General features: G+C 42.3%; 1 protein-coding gene across 3 annotated transcripts in view; it reads left to right on the top strand.

Moving 5' to 3' along the window:
• Positions 1–17,717, top strand: part of LOC121283839 (sestrin-3-like) — a 117,932-nt gene that overhangs the window by 46,850 nt on the left and 53,365 nt on the right. For all 3 annotated transcript variants that reach the window (XM_041198619.1, XM_041198618.1, XM_041198620.1), the window contains exon 3: positions 11,600–11,662. In XM_041198619.1, the coding sequence (XP_041054553.1) occupies positions 11,600–11,662 (63 nt within the window). The remainder of the gene's footprint in view (positions 1–11,599; positions 11,663–17,717) is intronic.

Genomic DNA, 17,717 nt, shown 5'->3' with positions numbered 1-17,717 from the left:
CTATAGGTTTTGTTGGTTCTCATTTGACAATCTCGTTAGTACTTGAAAGCAGAATAATATATACTATAATAAATATTCATTCTCTCAAGCAATCAATTCTAGGCTGTTTCTCCTTGATGTCACATGCAGTTCTTTGATCATAGAGCAGGTGGAATTTGATGGCACTGTTAGCTTACAGCTTCTGGAAATCCCTCATCTTGCACTTGTCAACATTTAGTAGCTTTCACCAAATTAAGTAAGAATTTAAGGGTTAACAATAAGGAAGGGCTAGTTGGCCATCAGAGCTCAACTCAAATATCCGCAATTTGCACGGTATAATTTTAATGTATTTAAACTAAGCATTTTTTTTTTTAGAAAAGGCATTTGGGAAAGATGGTGGTGAGAGATTAAATCTGTCTCAGGCGTTACTGTGTTATTATAACTTAATCAGCTTCTGATATTGAAGTTAACCAAACCTAGATCACATTTTGAATTTAATTGTTGGGCAGTTTGGTAGTTAGAGTAAAATTGCTGAAGCAGAATAAAGGGATATGGAAGGGCCACTATTACTTGCTGTAATTTTCCATCAGCTAAGGGGTGATCCTTGAACATATTTGTGTTTCAGACTTGCATTATGCATCTACTACCAGCAGTGATGGATTACCATATGATTATTGCTGGAGATTAAGATTGCATTTATTCCACTAATCAGTGCTCGGTTTATTTTGCAGTGTTTCCCAATACATTACCCACCAACCACAGAGGCTAATTGCGTTTCTGATTAATAACTGAGCAATAGAAGCCATTGTTAGGCATGTAACCTCATTACTCATTCGAATGATGTAATCATTTTAAGGTAAAAAGATGTAAAAAATATTTTGACTACAGTTAACAAATTACATCCTTGGTTAATGAGTGGTGGTACAGTATATGTGTTAAAGCACATTTATCTGTATTGTGTATGGTAAGACATTTTCTAACCAATGTTGGTGACCAGCTCTTTTCACCTATCCAGGGTGTAGAGAGCTACATTGTGAGGACAGCTGCGTAACCTTGGTTTGTATTCCCAAGAGTTTAGTCAGCTGGGGTTTTTAATCTAATCGGTTTTTAAATGATAAACGGTTTGATAGATTGGCTATAATTTGTTCCCAATTATCACAGGACAGCGCTGCAGGAGTTCCTCAGGGTAGTGTCCTATGCTCAACCATCTTCAGCTGCTTCATCAATGACCTTCCTTCCATCAGGTGAACATCCTCACTTCTGACCTGACCTTATGTTCAGTGCCATTCGTGACATGTCAGGTACCGAAGCATTCAATGTCCATGTGCAGCAAGACCTTTCCGACATTCATCTTGGATTGATGAGAGGAGATTGTGATGTAGTGGTAATATCGCTGGACTAATAATCCAGAGGTCCAGGCTAATGCTGTGGGGACATGAGTTCAAATAGTACGCCAGCAGCTGGTGAAATTTAAAGTCGATTAATAAATCTGGAATATAGAGCTAGTCGCAGTGATGGTGACCATGAAACCATTGTTGCTTGAAAAAACCCATCTGGTTCACTAATGTTTTTTTAGGGAAGGAAATCTGCAGTCCTTACCTGGTCTGGCCTACATGTGACTCCAGATCCTCAGCAATATGGTTAACTCTTAACTGCCCTCTGAAATGGCCAGTAAGACACTCAGTTCAAGGGCAATGAGGGATGTGCAGTAAATGCTGGCTTTACCAAAGACAACCACATCCCATGAAAGAATAAAGAGATAAAAAAATTCAAATGCCACACAATGACCATCTCCAAGAGAGAATCTAACCATCTTGACATTCAATACCTGAATGAGTGGGTTATCTTATAAGGAAATGTTGAACAGACTGGGCTTTGTTCCACTGGAGTTTAGAAGAGTGGGGGGTAATTTGATTGAAGTATACAATATCCTGAATGGACTTGACAAGGTGAATGTCGAAAGGATTTTTCCTCTTGTGGGTGAGTCCAGAACTACGGGGCACCATTTTAAAATTAGGGATTGCCTTTTTTAGGAACGAGATGAGCAGTAATTTTTCCTGAGGGTTGTGTGACTTTGGAACTCTGCTTCAGAAGTGGTGGAGGTGGGGTCATTGAATATTTTTAAGGCACAGGTAGGTAGATTCTTGTTGGGCAAGGGAATCAAAGGTTATCGGGTTTAGATGGGAATGTGGAAATCGAAACAAGATCATCAGCCATGATATTGAATGGTGGAGCAGGCTTGGGGCAGAATGGTCTACTCCTGTTCCTATTTATGTTCTTAATGGCACTGCCATCATTGAATCCCCCAATCAACATCCTAGGGACTACCATTGACCAGTAACTGAACTGGACTAGCCATATAAATACTGTGGCTACAAGAGTAGATCAGAGGTTGGGAATCCTGCAGCAAGTAACTCTCCTAACTCCCCAAAGCCTGTCCTCCATCTACAAGGCAAAGTCAGGAGTGTGATGGAATACTATCCACTTAGGTGAGTGCAGCTCCAACCACACAAGAAACTGAACACCATCCAGGACAAAGCAGCCCACTTGATTGACACTCCATCCCCCACCTTAAGCATTCACTTCAAGTATTAATGATGCATAGTAGCAGCAATGTGTACCACCTACAAGATGCACTGCAGCAAGTCACCAAGGCTCCTTCAACAGCACTTTCCAAACCCACAAACTGTACCACCTAGAAGGACAAGGACAGCAGATGCAGAAGGACACCACTACCACCTGCAAGTTCCCCTGCAAGCCCCACACCATCCTGACTTGGAACCATATTATCCTTGCTTCATTGTTGCTGGGTCAAAATCCTGGAACTCCATCCCTAAGCGCACTGTAGATGTACCTTATGCTCCTGAAGGGATATCACGCCTGACAAATTTATTAGAATTCTTTTGAAGAAGCAACGAGCAGGATGGATAAAGGGGAGCCAGTAGATGTAATATATTTGGATTTCTAAAAGGCCTTCAGTAAGGTACCACACTTAAGGCAACTTAGTAAGACAAGAGTCCATGGTGTTGCAGGTAGTATATTTGCATGGATAGCTAACTAATAGAAGGCAGAGTTGAGATAAGGGGGGTATTTTCAGGATGGCAGCCTGTAACTAGAGTGCCACAGGGGTCAGTGCTGGGGCCACACTTATTTACAATATATATTAATGACTTGGATGAGGAAAATGAATTTACTATCGCCAAGTTTGCAGATGACACGAAAATAGGTGGGAAGGCAAGCGGCAAGGATGAGAGTCTGCAGAGGGATATAGACAGGCTAAGTGAGTGGGGAAAAAACTTGGTAGATGTAATATAATGTGGGAAAATGTGAGGTTATGCACTTTGTCAGGAAGAATAGAGGAGCTGAATATAGAGGATAGAGGAGAAAGACTGCAGAAAACTGCAGCACAGAGGGATTTGGGGGTCCTTGTGCATGAATCCCAAAAAGCTAGCATACAAGTTTAGGTAATAGGTAAGGCAAATGGAATGTTGGCCTTTATTTCAAAGGGAATGGAGTATAAAAATAGGGAAGTCTTGCTAAAACTGTACAAGACACTAGTTAGACCACACCTAGAATACTGTGAACAGTTTTGCTCCGCTTATCTAAGGAAAGATATGCTGGTATTGTACTTTCCAGAGAAGGTTCACTGGGCTGATCCTGGGTATGGAGGGGATTGTCTTATGAGGAGAGGTTGAGCCTATACTCATTTGAAGTTTGGAATAATGAGAGGTGACCTTATTGAAACATATAAGATTCTTAGGGGGCTTGACTGGGTAGATGCCAAGAGGTTGTTTCCCCCCTGCAGGAGAGTCTAGGACCAGGGGATACAATCTGAGTAAGGGGTCACCCATTTAAGACTGGGATGAGGAGGAATTTCTTCTGAGGAAAGTGATTCTGTGGAATTCTTTACCTCAGAGAGCTGGAGAAGCTGTATTGTTAAGTATATTCAAGGCTGAGATAGGCAGATTTTTAATCAGTAAGGAAATCAAGGGTTATGGGGAAAAGGCAGGAAAGTGGAGTTGAGGATTATCAGATTAGTCATGATCTCATTGAATGGCGGAGCAGACTCGATGGGTCGAATGGCCTACTTCTGCTCCTACGCCTTCTGATCTTAAGTTGTGGAAGAAGTTGAGCTCGCCGGCTGTATGTTCCTCCCGACATCAAGAAACTGATTTTTGGCCTTAAGCCAAATTAAGGTCCACCATCCACCAAGCTTCCCGCTGTTGGCAGGATTGGAAGATTCCATCCAATGTTTCTGAAGGCCTGTTTTTAGTGTTTGGGACACTATTCTGTTCAAATAGTCCCAAAATGTTCTCAGGATTTGTAATTAAGCAAAGTCTCAGGCACAACTTGTGCATGTACGTTAAAATTCCATCAAGTAAGGACACAGTAAACACATCTGTGTTAATCAATTAGAGCGTGGTTAAAAAGGTTTAGCTTCTAGGCTGTAAACTTTTTTCTTTTATGGGATGTGGTGTTGCTGGCTGAGCCAGCATTTATTGCCTGTCTCTAATTTGCCCTTGAGAAGGTGGTGGTGACCTCCTTGAGCTGCTGCAGTCCGTGTGGTGTAAGTACACCCACAGTGCTGTTAGGGAGGGAGTTCCAGGATTTTGACCCAGCGGCCGTGAAGGAACAGCGATATTTCCAAGTCAGGATGGCAAGTATTTTGGAGGGGAGCTTCCAGGTGGTGGTGTTCCCATGTGTCTGCTGCCCTTGCCCTTCTAGTTGGGTAGTGGTCATGGGTTTGGAAGGTGCTGTCCAAGGAGTCTTGGTGAGTTCCTGCAGTGCACCTTGCAGATAGTATACACTGCTACCACTGTGCGTCGGTGGTGGCGGGAGTGAATATTTGTGGATTGGGTGCCAATCAAGCAGGCTGCATTGTCCTGGACGGTGTTGAGCTTGTGTTGTTGGAGCTGCATTCATCCAGGCAATTGGAGCATATTCCATCTCGCTCCTGACTTGTGCTTTGTAGTTGGTGGTCAGGCTTTGGGGAGTCAGGAGGTGAGTTACTTGCAACAGGATTCTTAGCCCATGAGCTGCTCTTGTAGCCACAGTATTTATATGCCTAGTCCTGTTCAGTTTCTGGTCAATGGTAACCCCCCAGGATGTTGATAGTGGGGGATTCAGCGATGGTAGTGCCATTGAATGTCAAAGGGCAATGGTTAGATCCTCTCTTGTTGGAGATTGTCATTGCCTAGCATTTCTGTGACACAAATGTTACTTGCCACTTGTCAGCCCAAACCTGGATATTATCCAGATCTTGCTGCATCTGGACTCTTCAGTGGCCTCTGAAACGGCCTAGCAAGCCACCCATTTCAAGGACAATTGAGGATGGGCAACAAGCGCTGGCCTTGCCATCAAAGAATTTTTTAAAAATCCAATCTGGTCAATTAGTACACCGTCTGTCTACTCTTGGTCATTGGCAAAGTGATGGAATGTGTCATCAAGCGGCACTTCCTGAGAAATAAACTTCTCACTGACGTTCGGTTTGTGTTCCACCCTGGGCCACTCAGCTCCTGACTTCGTTACAGCCTTGATCCAAACATGGACAAAAAAGCTAAACTCAAGTTGAGGTGAAAGTGACTGCCCTTGACATCAAGGCAGCATTTGACCGAGTGTGGTATCAAGGAGCCCTAGCAAAATTTGAAGTCGATAGGAATCGGGAGGGCACTCTGCTGGTTGGAGCCATACTTGGCACAAAGGAATATTATTGTGGTTATTGGAGGTCAGTCATTTCAATCTGGGACATCAGTGCAGGAGTTCCTCAGTGTAGTGTTCCAGCCCTAGCCATCTTCAGCTGCTTCCTCAGTGAGCTTCCATCCCCTCTATTGTATGGTCAGAAGTGGGAATGTTCATGATGATTGCGTGATGTTCACCATTTGTGATGACTCATACTGAAGCAGTCCCTGTTCATATGCAGCAAGATCTGGACAATATTCAGATTTGGGTTTATATGTAGAGAATGTTACTTGCCACTTAAGTGGCAAACAATGACTGTCTCCAATATGAGAGAATCTAACCATCTCCCCTTGATGTTCAATCGCATTACCATCATCGAATCCCCCAAAATCGACACCCTGAAGGTTGCCCTTGACCAGAAACTGAACTGGACTAGCCGCACAAATACTGTGACTACAAAAGCAAGTCAGAGGCTGGGAATTCTATGGTGTGTAAATCACCACATATCTCCCCAAAGCCTGTCTGCTATCTACAAGGCAGAAGTCAAGAGTGATAGAACACTCTCCACTTGCCTGGAGGAGTGCAGCTTTAACAACACTCAGGCTTGACACCACCCAGAGCAATGTAATCTGCTTGATTGGCATCCCATCAACCACCTTGAACATCCACTTCCTCCTCCATTTGCACACTGGCAGCAGTGTGTACCACCTATAAGATGCACTGCAGCAACTCGCCAAGGGCCCTTCAAGAATACCTTCCAAACCCACATCCTCTACCACCTAGAAGGATAAGGGCAGCATTTGCTTTGGAACACTGCCACCTGCAAATTCGCTCCAAGCCACACTTCATCCTGATTTAGAACTATATTGACATTCCTTCACTATTGCTGGGTCAAAATCCTGGAACACCCTCTGTGCCAAGTTCCCGATGGAAAAGGGGTGGGGGAGAACTCCTATGTAGACGACCCTCCACTGGGGACGCTCCCACTGCCAGACGGAAGGACAGAACACCATGTTGTGCCCGGATGGTTGATGAGGAAGTGGCCTGTACAAGAAACCCCTCCGTGCTGAAGGAAAAGGTACTGAGGGAATTTCCACGAGACTGTTCAAATTGTGGGACCGCGGCTCCTGAGGTACTTTCCAGCTTTATATCCGTAATGATTTGTTTACTTTTAATATGAAGTAAGCATAATTTATCCTTGCTCTTTCCAGGGAAATTGGGAATCTTTTAATGAAATAAAAAACAAGGTTACACAATAGTGCAAAGTTGAACAAGCAATGTTGTTTTGTGTTGGAGAGATTCCCATCGTATAAATCTTCCATATAGGAGGAAAATCTTCTCCTACTCATCACTAGCTGTGTTCCAAAAGAAAAAAAATGTCAAGAAAATGGACCAATCATACAGTGCAGCCTTTTCCTTCCACAAACTGTTATGCCTGTCCATTCTATCCCGCACCTTGTCACGGCAGAATGAAGGCCCTCTAATCGGTGCTTCTCTGGAGGACGGGTGCAGTTTTATAATGATGGATTGAACCTGAGTCTATGCTGTTGATGGCAATTTAAACAAGCCAGATTTTCTGATCAGCATTACTTTAATGCCGCTTTAAATTTTGCAGTTACGACAGCAAACCCTGTGGTTTGTTGAGACACAAAATTTAGACTTGCCAGTGTGGAGATAATGTGACTGGCATTCCTGCTAATTAAGTTGGCATGTGGCATTTTGCATACCAAAGACAAAGATACAGTGCAGATACACTTTTGAGTTTTGGTTAGACAATGTGATAGAATGGTTCAGTTTTCTAGTCACTGAAGGAATAATGTCCACACAGCAGAAAATGCATAGCAACTTTAACTGAAAGTATTGAGTCCGATTTCACCAGTAATTGGGTTTCATGCCCCTATAGGTTAGACCATAATCGTGTTACTTTTTGTTTATACTAACTCTCTTAAATCTCATTGGTGCACAAGATAAGAGGGTCAGAACTTTATTTTCTAGATTAAATGGGATTTATTCATATACTGTCTCTAATCCCTTAGATCTTCATTTCCTCCTTTGGACAATGTTTTTTGGCTAGATAGCCATTCCCTATTTATTTGCTAATTATGATTTAAAAGGTAGAATTTGTGCACTTCTAATATTGATCTTTTGTCCTTTGTTTTCGTAGTTGCGTCAGAATGATGTCATGATATGAACTTTACACAGCAGTAACGAGTTCAAAGTGATGTTGCTTATCTATAATTCTTAGGAATGTCCTAGTAACTCAGATGATTTAAATAAATGGGAGTATTTGTTTTTCATGAGGAACTGTGGTGAAACACTGGTTATTCAGTATGACACCTCTCTAAGATTAGGTGTTATTTTAAAAAAAGGAAAACTAAGTAATCAAAAACTGGTGAATAAATGACAGCAAATACGGATTTCCACTATTTGTAGTTGGAAACAAATGCTGAGACTGTTGCTCTTCAGGGAAACCTATTAGCATAGGATGATTCTTAAACACAATAAGAATGTGGGGTGGTGGGGTGACTTCAGAGCAGCAGCAGGTTGCAATGAAAAGTAATAGGTAATTTATTTATGAATCCCAGTGAATGTGATCATTTTGAATAGAAATTCTAATGGTGATCTTTATGATGTTCATGGCTATCTTGGCAGTATATCCTTATATGAATCATGTAAACAAGTACAAAAGGGAGCAGCAAATATCGGAAAGCAAGTTGATCAGAGCCCCAGTCGTACAGTGCAGTTTTCACTCCCACACATTGGCTCCTTTGCTTAAATTCTCGAACTGCCAAAACCAAAATTTAAACTGGGGTTTGAATTTTTACTCTGGATTATTAATCCAGGCGCCTGAGATGCCAGTCCAGACCTGCTACACAACCAGGGTTGCTTGGGCACTGTAAATATCAGAGAATTGGATTGGCATAAGACACAGCCATGAGAAATTTGCCCAGTTTTCTTTGCAGCAATCTAAATGAAAAGGAAATTAAGTTATTTACTATATCTATTTTGCCTTTGGCTAATTTTCCAATATTTAGCTGCAGCTGGACAATCCTTTGTCGACGAATCTAGGTTGAATCTTTGGCCTGAATTTTTAGCTTGGCTTGGATCGGTCGGGAAACGGAATGTCGACTGCGATCGGCCCACCCAACCACGATTTCACGCTGGCCGGCCAATCAACGGCCAGCCAGCATAAAGGGTGGGCCGAAAAGCTCAGCACTGCCGGGGTGGGGGCAGGAAGATGGTGGGCGATGACGTCAACAGGGGCGAGCACTGAGAGAAAGCTCTCTGAAGGCAAAGAGCTGCCACGGAGCTGCAGACCTGAAAATGTTCCAATAAAGTTTTAAAAAAAGAAGAAAAATGTCTGAGCACCAGGCACCTGAAAATATAGATGATAAAAATGCTGCCCACAGATTTTTATTTTTATTTTTATTTTATTACGGAAACCTCATCCCACCTTTGGATGAGGTTTTATGGAACATGTAAAGGCCACCTGGCCAATTCGCCTGTCCACCAACCGTAAAGTTGGATGGACATTGAAAAATAGTCAACTATGTCATTAATGGCTTAACTGCCCTTCAAATTGTCGGCGGGCATGATTCTGGCTTTAGCATGCACCCGCCAAACGAAATATCACAAGTGTGCGATGACATCGGAGTGCTCACCCTGCTTCATCTCATACGATTTCATGCCTGATTGATCGTGCGGACCCACACCCAACCCAATCAATGTAAGATTCAGTCCTTTGAATACCCAGTTCTTAGAGTTGAAGACTAATGATGAGAAAACAAGTATTTGACATGTTACGGACAGAAGAGAGGGGCAAAACTGAACTCCTTTATTCTCTTGCCTGTCTGTAAACAGAGGTTTTTTTTTTTGTTTTGCTTTAAAAATAGGTTGTGGTGCTTATTCGAAAAACCCTTTGTTTGTGTAGTCATTTTTTTTTTAGTGGTTCGCCAGAGTCTCTTGGGATTAAATCAAAAATTTAGTTTATTCACACATTCAATCCTGGGGGGTGATTGAATGTCACGCGCAGGCGGGCTCACGTGGAATTTTACAGCCCTGTTGCAGTGGTTCCATAAAATGCAGCGCACTGTTCCAAAATCCATTGACTTTGGCAGGACTGGAAAATTCTGCAGGTGGATGGGGCCATAAAATTCGCATGTACATGCGCGCGCACACAGGAAGGAGATAGGGAAGAACGGTTTTACAACAACGAACAACTTAACAGTAAGAAGAACCACAAATGGATATCAGTTCACATAATTTCCAGAGCCAAGAAAATCCAAATCCGAAGTGGGATTCCTCTGAGATGTTCCAGTTCAGGCAGGATCCTGGCTGAAGGCAGAAGTGCAGAGTTCTTTTGAGAGAGTGCCACAGCGAGATGTGGTTGATATCAGAGGCTTGGTCTGCTTGGCAGGCAGTGACCAGTAGCTTCCAGATAAACTGGCTTCGATGAGGGCTTGGTGCTGGCTGCTTTGTCAGCCTGGATTCCTGCTGTTGGATATTTGTAGGTTGGAGATAAATCAGCAGACTGACTCTGCTTTTGAGTTCTTGACTTTATATAGAGATTTTGAAATGGTCACTTGGTTCCTTCCTCTGCAATGAGTTCATAAAGGAATGTTTATCTGGTGTTTGGAACTGGCTTTTGTTTCATGGCTTATAATGTCCCAGCCATTGGTCTCTGAAAGAGTCATCATCCACATTGATGACCCTGTTCCGGTTAGCTATTGGTAGATCCTCGGACTCCGCTAGTGGGTAAGCTTATAAAGATGTAAATGATGTCATTTACTTTCAATAGTTCATATTTGAAATGGACCTTGTTAGTCCCGGGTATGAGATTTCATGAGTAACATGTCAGGGCATGTCTCCAGTGCAATGCATGTAATGTCTTAGTGGTCACCTTTTCAATTCCAGACATCGGGTGACTTGTAGCAGCCATCCTTTGGTTCGACAGAGGTCATTTTTAAATAGTAAAAAAATTAACTATTAAAGTTTGATTTACATTGTTTGATTTATTTCATGTCTTAGGGGCATGTCAAACATGAAGGTTAAGTTCAGCTAATCAGGGAGACTGAGTATTGAAGAAAGTTTAGAAGTTAATGTAAGGCCAAAGTAGATGAGACCAAAAATCTGTTTTTAAGATGAAAGCTTTAATGTCTGAGCCATTTAAAGGTACATATTGTAGCTGTTGGTTAGATTCTTAAGGCACTGAAGAAATTGTTGAAAAACAAATTTTTATCCTCTCTTGCAAATGAAGGTTGACGTTGAAATTGCATACATTGAGGGAGTGCAGTCTAGAGTGTGATTAATGGACAATACAACTTTCTTTAATGTACAAAATTACCCCAAGATGTTTCATTAGGCATGGCGAAAGTTAGGAGAGGTAACCTACACTATGGCTTATGGTATTTTGAAGGTTGGGTGGTTGCATCAAATGGATGCATGGATTTAGGAAAGGAGTCTGAATCCAGAAACTTGAAGGTTGATAGCTTTGGTAGAGCAGAGTGAAAGGAGGAAGCTCGTCATATGCTGAAGTTGGTAGATCAGATGGTATGAACCGGGATGTAGGCCTAGAGCATGTTCTTTAGTGGAAGAATATATGGACCAGGAAGAGGATTTTGAAATCCATACATTTTGATTAATGGATGCTGAGCAATGCCTGATAAGGCAAGATGATAAATAAGTGAGGCTTAGTAAAGGATTAGATGTGGATAGTAGAGCCTTTGTAGCAATGATTCCTGCAAATCTATTGGGAGAAGAGTTGCACTGTATTCTGGAATTTACAAACCTGTTTTAATCATGAAAAATTTAAGTGTGTGGACCTGAGTGGTTGCATCTATGAGTGCAAAGCAATTGTAACCACTGCCCATGTCAGTCTGTTAGAGCTTTCAAATTTTTTCAGCAATAAATCTATAAATGGTGAACTCTTTTTTTTCATCAGGAAAATGTGAGGGTCCCTCAACCTGCAACAACTGGACCAACTGCCTTTATACCAGAGAAAGAGGTAATTTTTTTTACATGTCAATTACTTTAAGTATTACTGAACATTAAGGGAGTTGATGCGTTTTTATGAATGACGATTAGGACTCCGGAAAGTAAGCGTAGTACAAATTTCACATATGAAAGTGGGATAAATACTTTTTGTATGTGACAGATGTATGAGATCTCAGGTTTTAATTGTATATCAGCAAATTAGGACTCTTAATGCAAAAAATGCCCAAACAATCTATAACTTGGTTGTGGGATGGGGAAATGCTTGCATCTTTGATGCAAACATTTGTCCCTAGGTATTCCAAAGAATAAAGAAAAAATGGACCATGGGGGAAAAGGAGCTATTGGGAGAAGTGACGAGATACTTGGTCAGAGTCCCAAGAAGTGTTTGAGGAGAGGGAGATGGTGAGCAGAGGGCACAGGAAATTTCAGAATATGGGCCTAAAGCAGCTGAAGACATGGCTATATTGATGCAGTAAAAAGGAAGGGAAAATGGAAAGCCATATCAGATAAAGTGTGTTTTGAGTGGGTGAAGCGGACGTGTGGTGCTTTAAAACTGGAGGTTGCAGATATGACGAGGGGTGAGGGTAAGTAAAGGCTTATTCACCAGAATTGGGAAAATGAGCCAGTGTTGGTCAGCAAAGTCAAGGATTTTGGGTGACCAGGATTTAAGAATGAGATGGGATATATGTGCAGCTTTTTGGATGAATTGTAATTTATGGAAGATGCTGGTTAGGAGACTGTTGGGGAAGAATTGTACTGTTCAGTCAGTTTGGATGAGAGTTTCGCAGCATATACACTTGAGTTAGAGGTGGAAGTAGGCAGTGATCTGACGTTGGAAGTCAATGATCTTTGCAATGGGTGTGCAATTGGAAACACAGCTCTGGGTTGAATAGGATAAAGGTTTGAAACAGCTGGGTTTAACCGGAGGCTGTCACCAGGGAGGAGGATGGAGCCAGTGGCAAGGGCATGGAGTTTTTGGCAGAGCCAAAGACATTCGGCTCTATTTAACCGGAGAAAATTGCAGCTCATCAAGACTGGATAGTCTAATGAGCCGTTTGGCAGCAAAAAGGCACTGGCCGAGAGAGAGATCTAGGTACAAGAAGCATATTCCATGGCTGCTGATATTTCCTAGGTGAAGCATGTAGATGAAGAGGGGGGCCAAGGAAATATTTTTGGGCGATTCTTGATGATTAATGTGGTATGGGGGCAGGAAGAGAAGTCATTGTTGAAGATGCTCTGGTCATCATTGGGTTAGAGTGGAGCCATACTAGGGTAATCACACTGGGCAGGATTTTTCAGTCAGCGTGCAGGGGCGGGACTGACACACCATGTAAAATGACGCACGATGACATCAGGCAAGCGTCCTGATGTCATCACGCAGCCCCGTGTTATTTCATTCAGTGGGTGGGCGCCAGAGTCGGCTGCGCGCCCGCCATAATGTAAACGGCCTATTAAGGCCGTGAAGAATTTAATTGAAGTACTTGTGAATGCTGTCCGATCAACCTTTAAAGTTGGCAGGCAGGCAAAAAGCCCAAGCGGCTTCACGTTTTTTAGGAAAGCTCTTCCACACATGGGATGAGGTTTCCTGAAGCTTTTATTAAATAAATAAATTTTCAAAAATTTAAAAACATGTCCCAACTCATGTGACATAGCCACATGAGGGGATATGTTTAAATACATTTTTACACCTTTTATTTAATAATTTTAATGTTGATTCAATCTCCGAGGCAGCGAAAGAGTGCTGGCCCAGTCTGTCTCTCTCTCTCTCTCTCTCTCTCCCCTCACCCGCACAGGGGTAGCGAGCGCTACCGGCCACATATTATGCTGGGCAGGCCTTAATTGGCCCACCGCATAAAATAGTGGTGCGGAGCTAATCACAAGTGGTGGTCGGCTCCATGCCCACTCTCACTGAGCCCACCTGCCATATGAATAATTCTGCCCACTGAGTCACAGTGGAGGAGATGTTGGAGGAGGATTGTGATCAACCACATCAAAGGCTACAAATAGGACAGAAAAATCTCGCAGCCAAAGAGTACGTCATTTGTGATTCACCAGGGACATTTTGGTTTTGTGGCAGTGTCCAAAGCCTAATTGAAGAGATGAAAGCATTAAAGTTGTGCTAAAGATAAGCATGAATTTGAGGCACCAATAGATTTGAGAACTTTGGAGTGGTAATGAAGGTTGGAGAGGAGATATTTCTTTGCAGAGCAGAGGGATCAAGGGTGTTTTTTTTTTGAGGAACAGTGACAGTTCCCTGTTTTCAGCTACTGTCCAAAACCATCTACAATGTCAGCTAGCATGGAGATCAGGAAGTAAAGTTTGGTGATCAGTTTAGTGGGAATGGGATCAAGGGAGAAAGAGGAAGAACTTGGAGAGGGTATGATGGAATATAGGAGAGCTGGTTGAGGTGGGAGCATGGGGAGGTGTTTGGCTTGATGAGCAAGGGGAAAATCAGGAATGGAGGGAGACATGTAGAAAGCAGCAGTGGCAACTGAATGGGGATCACAACCTTGGTGATAAATTCGATGATTGCCTTGCACTTGAGGCTGGAGGAGACAGTGAAAAGGGATTAAAAAGGCGGTAGTGGAGAAAAAAAAATACAATGAGTGATTGCCACTTTTCAAGATTCTAGAGTAATGGATGGTTTGGGGAGAAGAGGTTAAGACCATTATGTGCCATGTGTATTCAATTGTGTAATCCTTGGATTTCAGCAGTGAAGGAGGGGGCTACGGAGTCATTCAAAACTCTACTGCCGGTGTTTTAACACACAGCAAGCCTGGTTTCCCTATCACCCTTTTGCTTGCTGATCTACATTGGCTCCCAGTCAAGTAACATTTTTTTTAATTTTCATGCTTGTTTTCAAACCCCTCCATGCCCTTGTCCTTACCCTTCTCTGTAATCAGCTCCAACTCCACAACCCCCTGAGTTACCTGCACTTCTCTAATTCCGACCTCTTGTGCATTCCCAGTGATAATTACTCCACCATTGGTGGCTGTGCCTTCACTTGCCAAGGCTCCAAACTCTGGAATTCCGTTCCTATACCTCTCCCCTCTCTACTTTATTGCCATCAGTTAAGGCCCTTCTTAAAATCTACCACTTGACCAAACTTTTGGCCATCCAACCTAATATCTCCTTATGTGGCTTGGTGTTATACTGTTTTATAATGCTCCTGTGAAGAACTTCGGTGCGTTTCAATACATTAAAGATGCTTAAGTTGTTACTCCAGTGAATCAGCCAGGATAAGAGTGAGTAATCATGTCAATTGCCATTATGTTGCACTCACTGAACTTAGAAGTCCTTAAAAGCTATATTTTTTGTGAAATAATAGCTCTCTACATATTTTTTTTAATTACTTATGTTGGATTTTGCAGAAAGCTTAATTGTGCATCCATTGCGTCTCCTGCCTCTGTCCTTTTTAGCACCTCGACATTCAATAACTTTTGATTTTTCTGCAAAATAATGTTTTGCGTGAACCAGCTATGAGTTCAGGTACTGTTGCTAATATTTTAGCTAGGATGTTGAAATTTGCATTTTTTTTTTGGAAGCAAATTGTTAAAGCAAACGAAGGCCTGTATTTTTGTGCAGACGGAAAGACTCTCCATCTTTGCAAAAATGGTGCCGGAGGCTCGAATTCTGAAGCCAAGCCCCACCATTTTTGCTGGGAGCAGGGGATGAAAATGGGGCAGGTCAAAATTTGACATCTGTGGTTTATGGAGGCAGCTACACATGTTAAAATGCAGCTGCCTTCAGTCTGATTTTTTGAAAGAAGAGAGCGGGAAATACAACTTGTTGACATTAGACCTGGTAGGAGAAGGTCTAAACTTACTGGAGTTCTTTTATAGAGGTAGGGTACCCTTTCGGATGTGAACCCAGAACACTTTTGGGAGCAGTTGGGTGCCCTTTAGGATTGTTAAAATTAGACATGAATGTGTGCACGAGTGGATAAATTCATTGGAAGTGTCAAGGAATTTAAATCTCCTACCGTTTAAATATTTGGAGGAAAAAACTGTCTGCAGTGTTTGGGAAAAAAATTAGTACTTGCTATTTCTCTCTGTTGACATAAGCCTAAGAGCCACCATGACAGGATTAGTCCTGCATGACTGATTTCACATCCTGTCATTATCACCTTAGGGTGTCTTATCAGTTCAGTTTGTTAGCTCCGAGTGCTTATAAAGTTATTTAAGTGGGACAATGAATATAAATGTTTGTTCTTGGGATTAAAAGAAATTTAAATGTAGTGAATGGGTTTTTATTAGTATTTTTTTTTAATAGTAAATTAATCAGTAGACACTTTAGCCTTTAAGACCTGTGCATAGTAGATACTGGATGAATCAGCATAAGGGATGTAAGGGCAAAAGGGGGCTGGGTAGGGGCCATGGGTTGTCACTAAGTTGGCATAGGTGCTTATAATAGGGTGCAGATGGAGGGGCATAGGTTGGCATGAAGGGTCATGGGGATGGACATGGGGAGTGAGTGAGGGGCTGTGAAGGGTGAGTGCTGGAGGGCTGGATTTTTTTTGCCAGTTTAATTCTTTTTTCACAGCTGATCAAAGTGCACCGGATCACTGGGGGGCCAGCCTTTCACCCAGCCCACCTCAACACCCAGTAGCCCCTATAGTTGTGTAAGAACAGTTACTAGGACACGACTCCTGTAAAACACGACCCTGTTCCCTGCCCCCCCCCCCAACTTCCAGGAAGGAAAATTGGAACTTCTGCAACACTCTTTCAAGAGTTGTGTTCCCGGACCCGAGAATTCCTCTGACTCCGGGCTCCCGACATGAGCGGAATTTCAGGACTAAATGTTCAAGCTTTGGTTATACAGCACAGCTGAAAAGTAGTGATATGAGAAAAAAACAGTTGGGGAGAATTTTGTTGGATGCCATAGTAATTAACCTAGAAAATCTTCTCTGATCAATGACTGTGAATCTGGGTGAGGAAATGTGGACAAACTGCTATTTGATCTTGCTCGAAAGATAAATTTGATGGAATGCTTCAGTTATGTTTGCTGTTGATATAGCATATTTCTCAAATAGGCTTGGTAAGGTGACAAATATTTCAGTTACTTTCTCCTTGACAAAAGAGAAATCTGTTTCTAATGATTTAGTACAATTATCGAATAAAGTAGAATTTTGCTCTCAGCCTACTTTGAATGCTTTCTGTCCCAAATATCATCTTTTATTTTTTTGACTTTCTCCACCCCTTCTGCAAAGCTGGTGCTGTTTTTGATCAAACACACACTTTTAACACACTTTCTATGGCCAGTGATTTTAGAGTACAAAATTTTTCATTTTGTTATTCATTTATCAAAGAATTTATTCATTTGTTTATGACTCTATGGTGGTATGTTGTCTCCCTGGTGCCAGGGTTTAGGATTACACTGAGCAGCTACAGAACATTGAGTGAACAACCAGCAGCAGTGGTCTAAATTGGTGCCAACAGTGTAGGTAGAAAGAAGAATGTGGTCTTGCAGGCAGATTTTAAGCTGTTAAGAATGAGACTACAAAGCAGGACCCCCAGGGTATCGGTTTCTGGATTACTCTGTGCCATGTGCTAGGGACTACAGAAATAGGAGGCAAGTGCAGATGAATGTGTGGCTGTAAAGATGCTGTGGGAGGGAGGGCTTTAGATTCTTGGGGCATTGGGACAGGTTCTGAGGGCAGTGGGAACTATTTTGAACAGACAGGCTAGACCTCAACAGGGCTGGGACCAATCGTCCCCTATTTTTCAGGTGCTGTTGGGATGATTTAAAAAAATTTGGTGGGCACATTAGAAAGGAGAAACAAAGCATACAAATCACTGGGAGAGATAGCACTGGAGCGAGAAATAGTAAGGTATTAGGTGTGTTGAGACTAAGGAGGAATGCAGTAATTCAGGTTAACTATGTATGTATCTAAATGCACAAAGCATGGTAAATAAGGTTGATGTTTCCAGATGCCATAAGGCACATGGAAATACGATGTGGTGGGAATGAGACCCATCTCATAAGGGGAAGTCTGGGACCTTAAATATTCCTGGACACAAGGTGTTCAGACAAATCACTGAAGAAAAGGAATGAAAAGGGGTGGC

This window comes from Carcharodon carcharias, chromosome 11 (assembly GCF_017639515.1).
Source record: "Carcharodon carcharias isolate sCarCar2 chromosome 11, sCarCar2.pri, whole genome shotgun sequence".
Classification (NCBI taxonomy): Eukaryota; Metazoa; Chordata; class Chondrichthyes; order Lamniformes; family Lamnidae; genus Carcharodon; species Carcharodon carcharias.
Note: the sequence above shows the minus strand (reverse complement) of the source record. Positions and strands in the feature narration are given on the sequence as shown.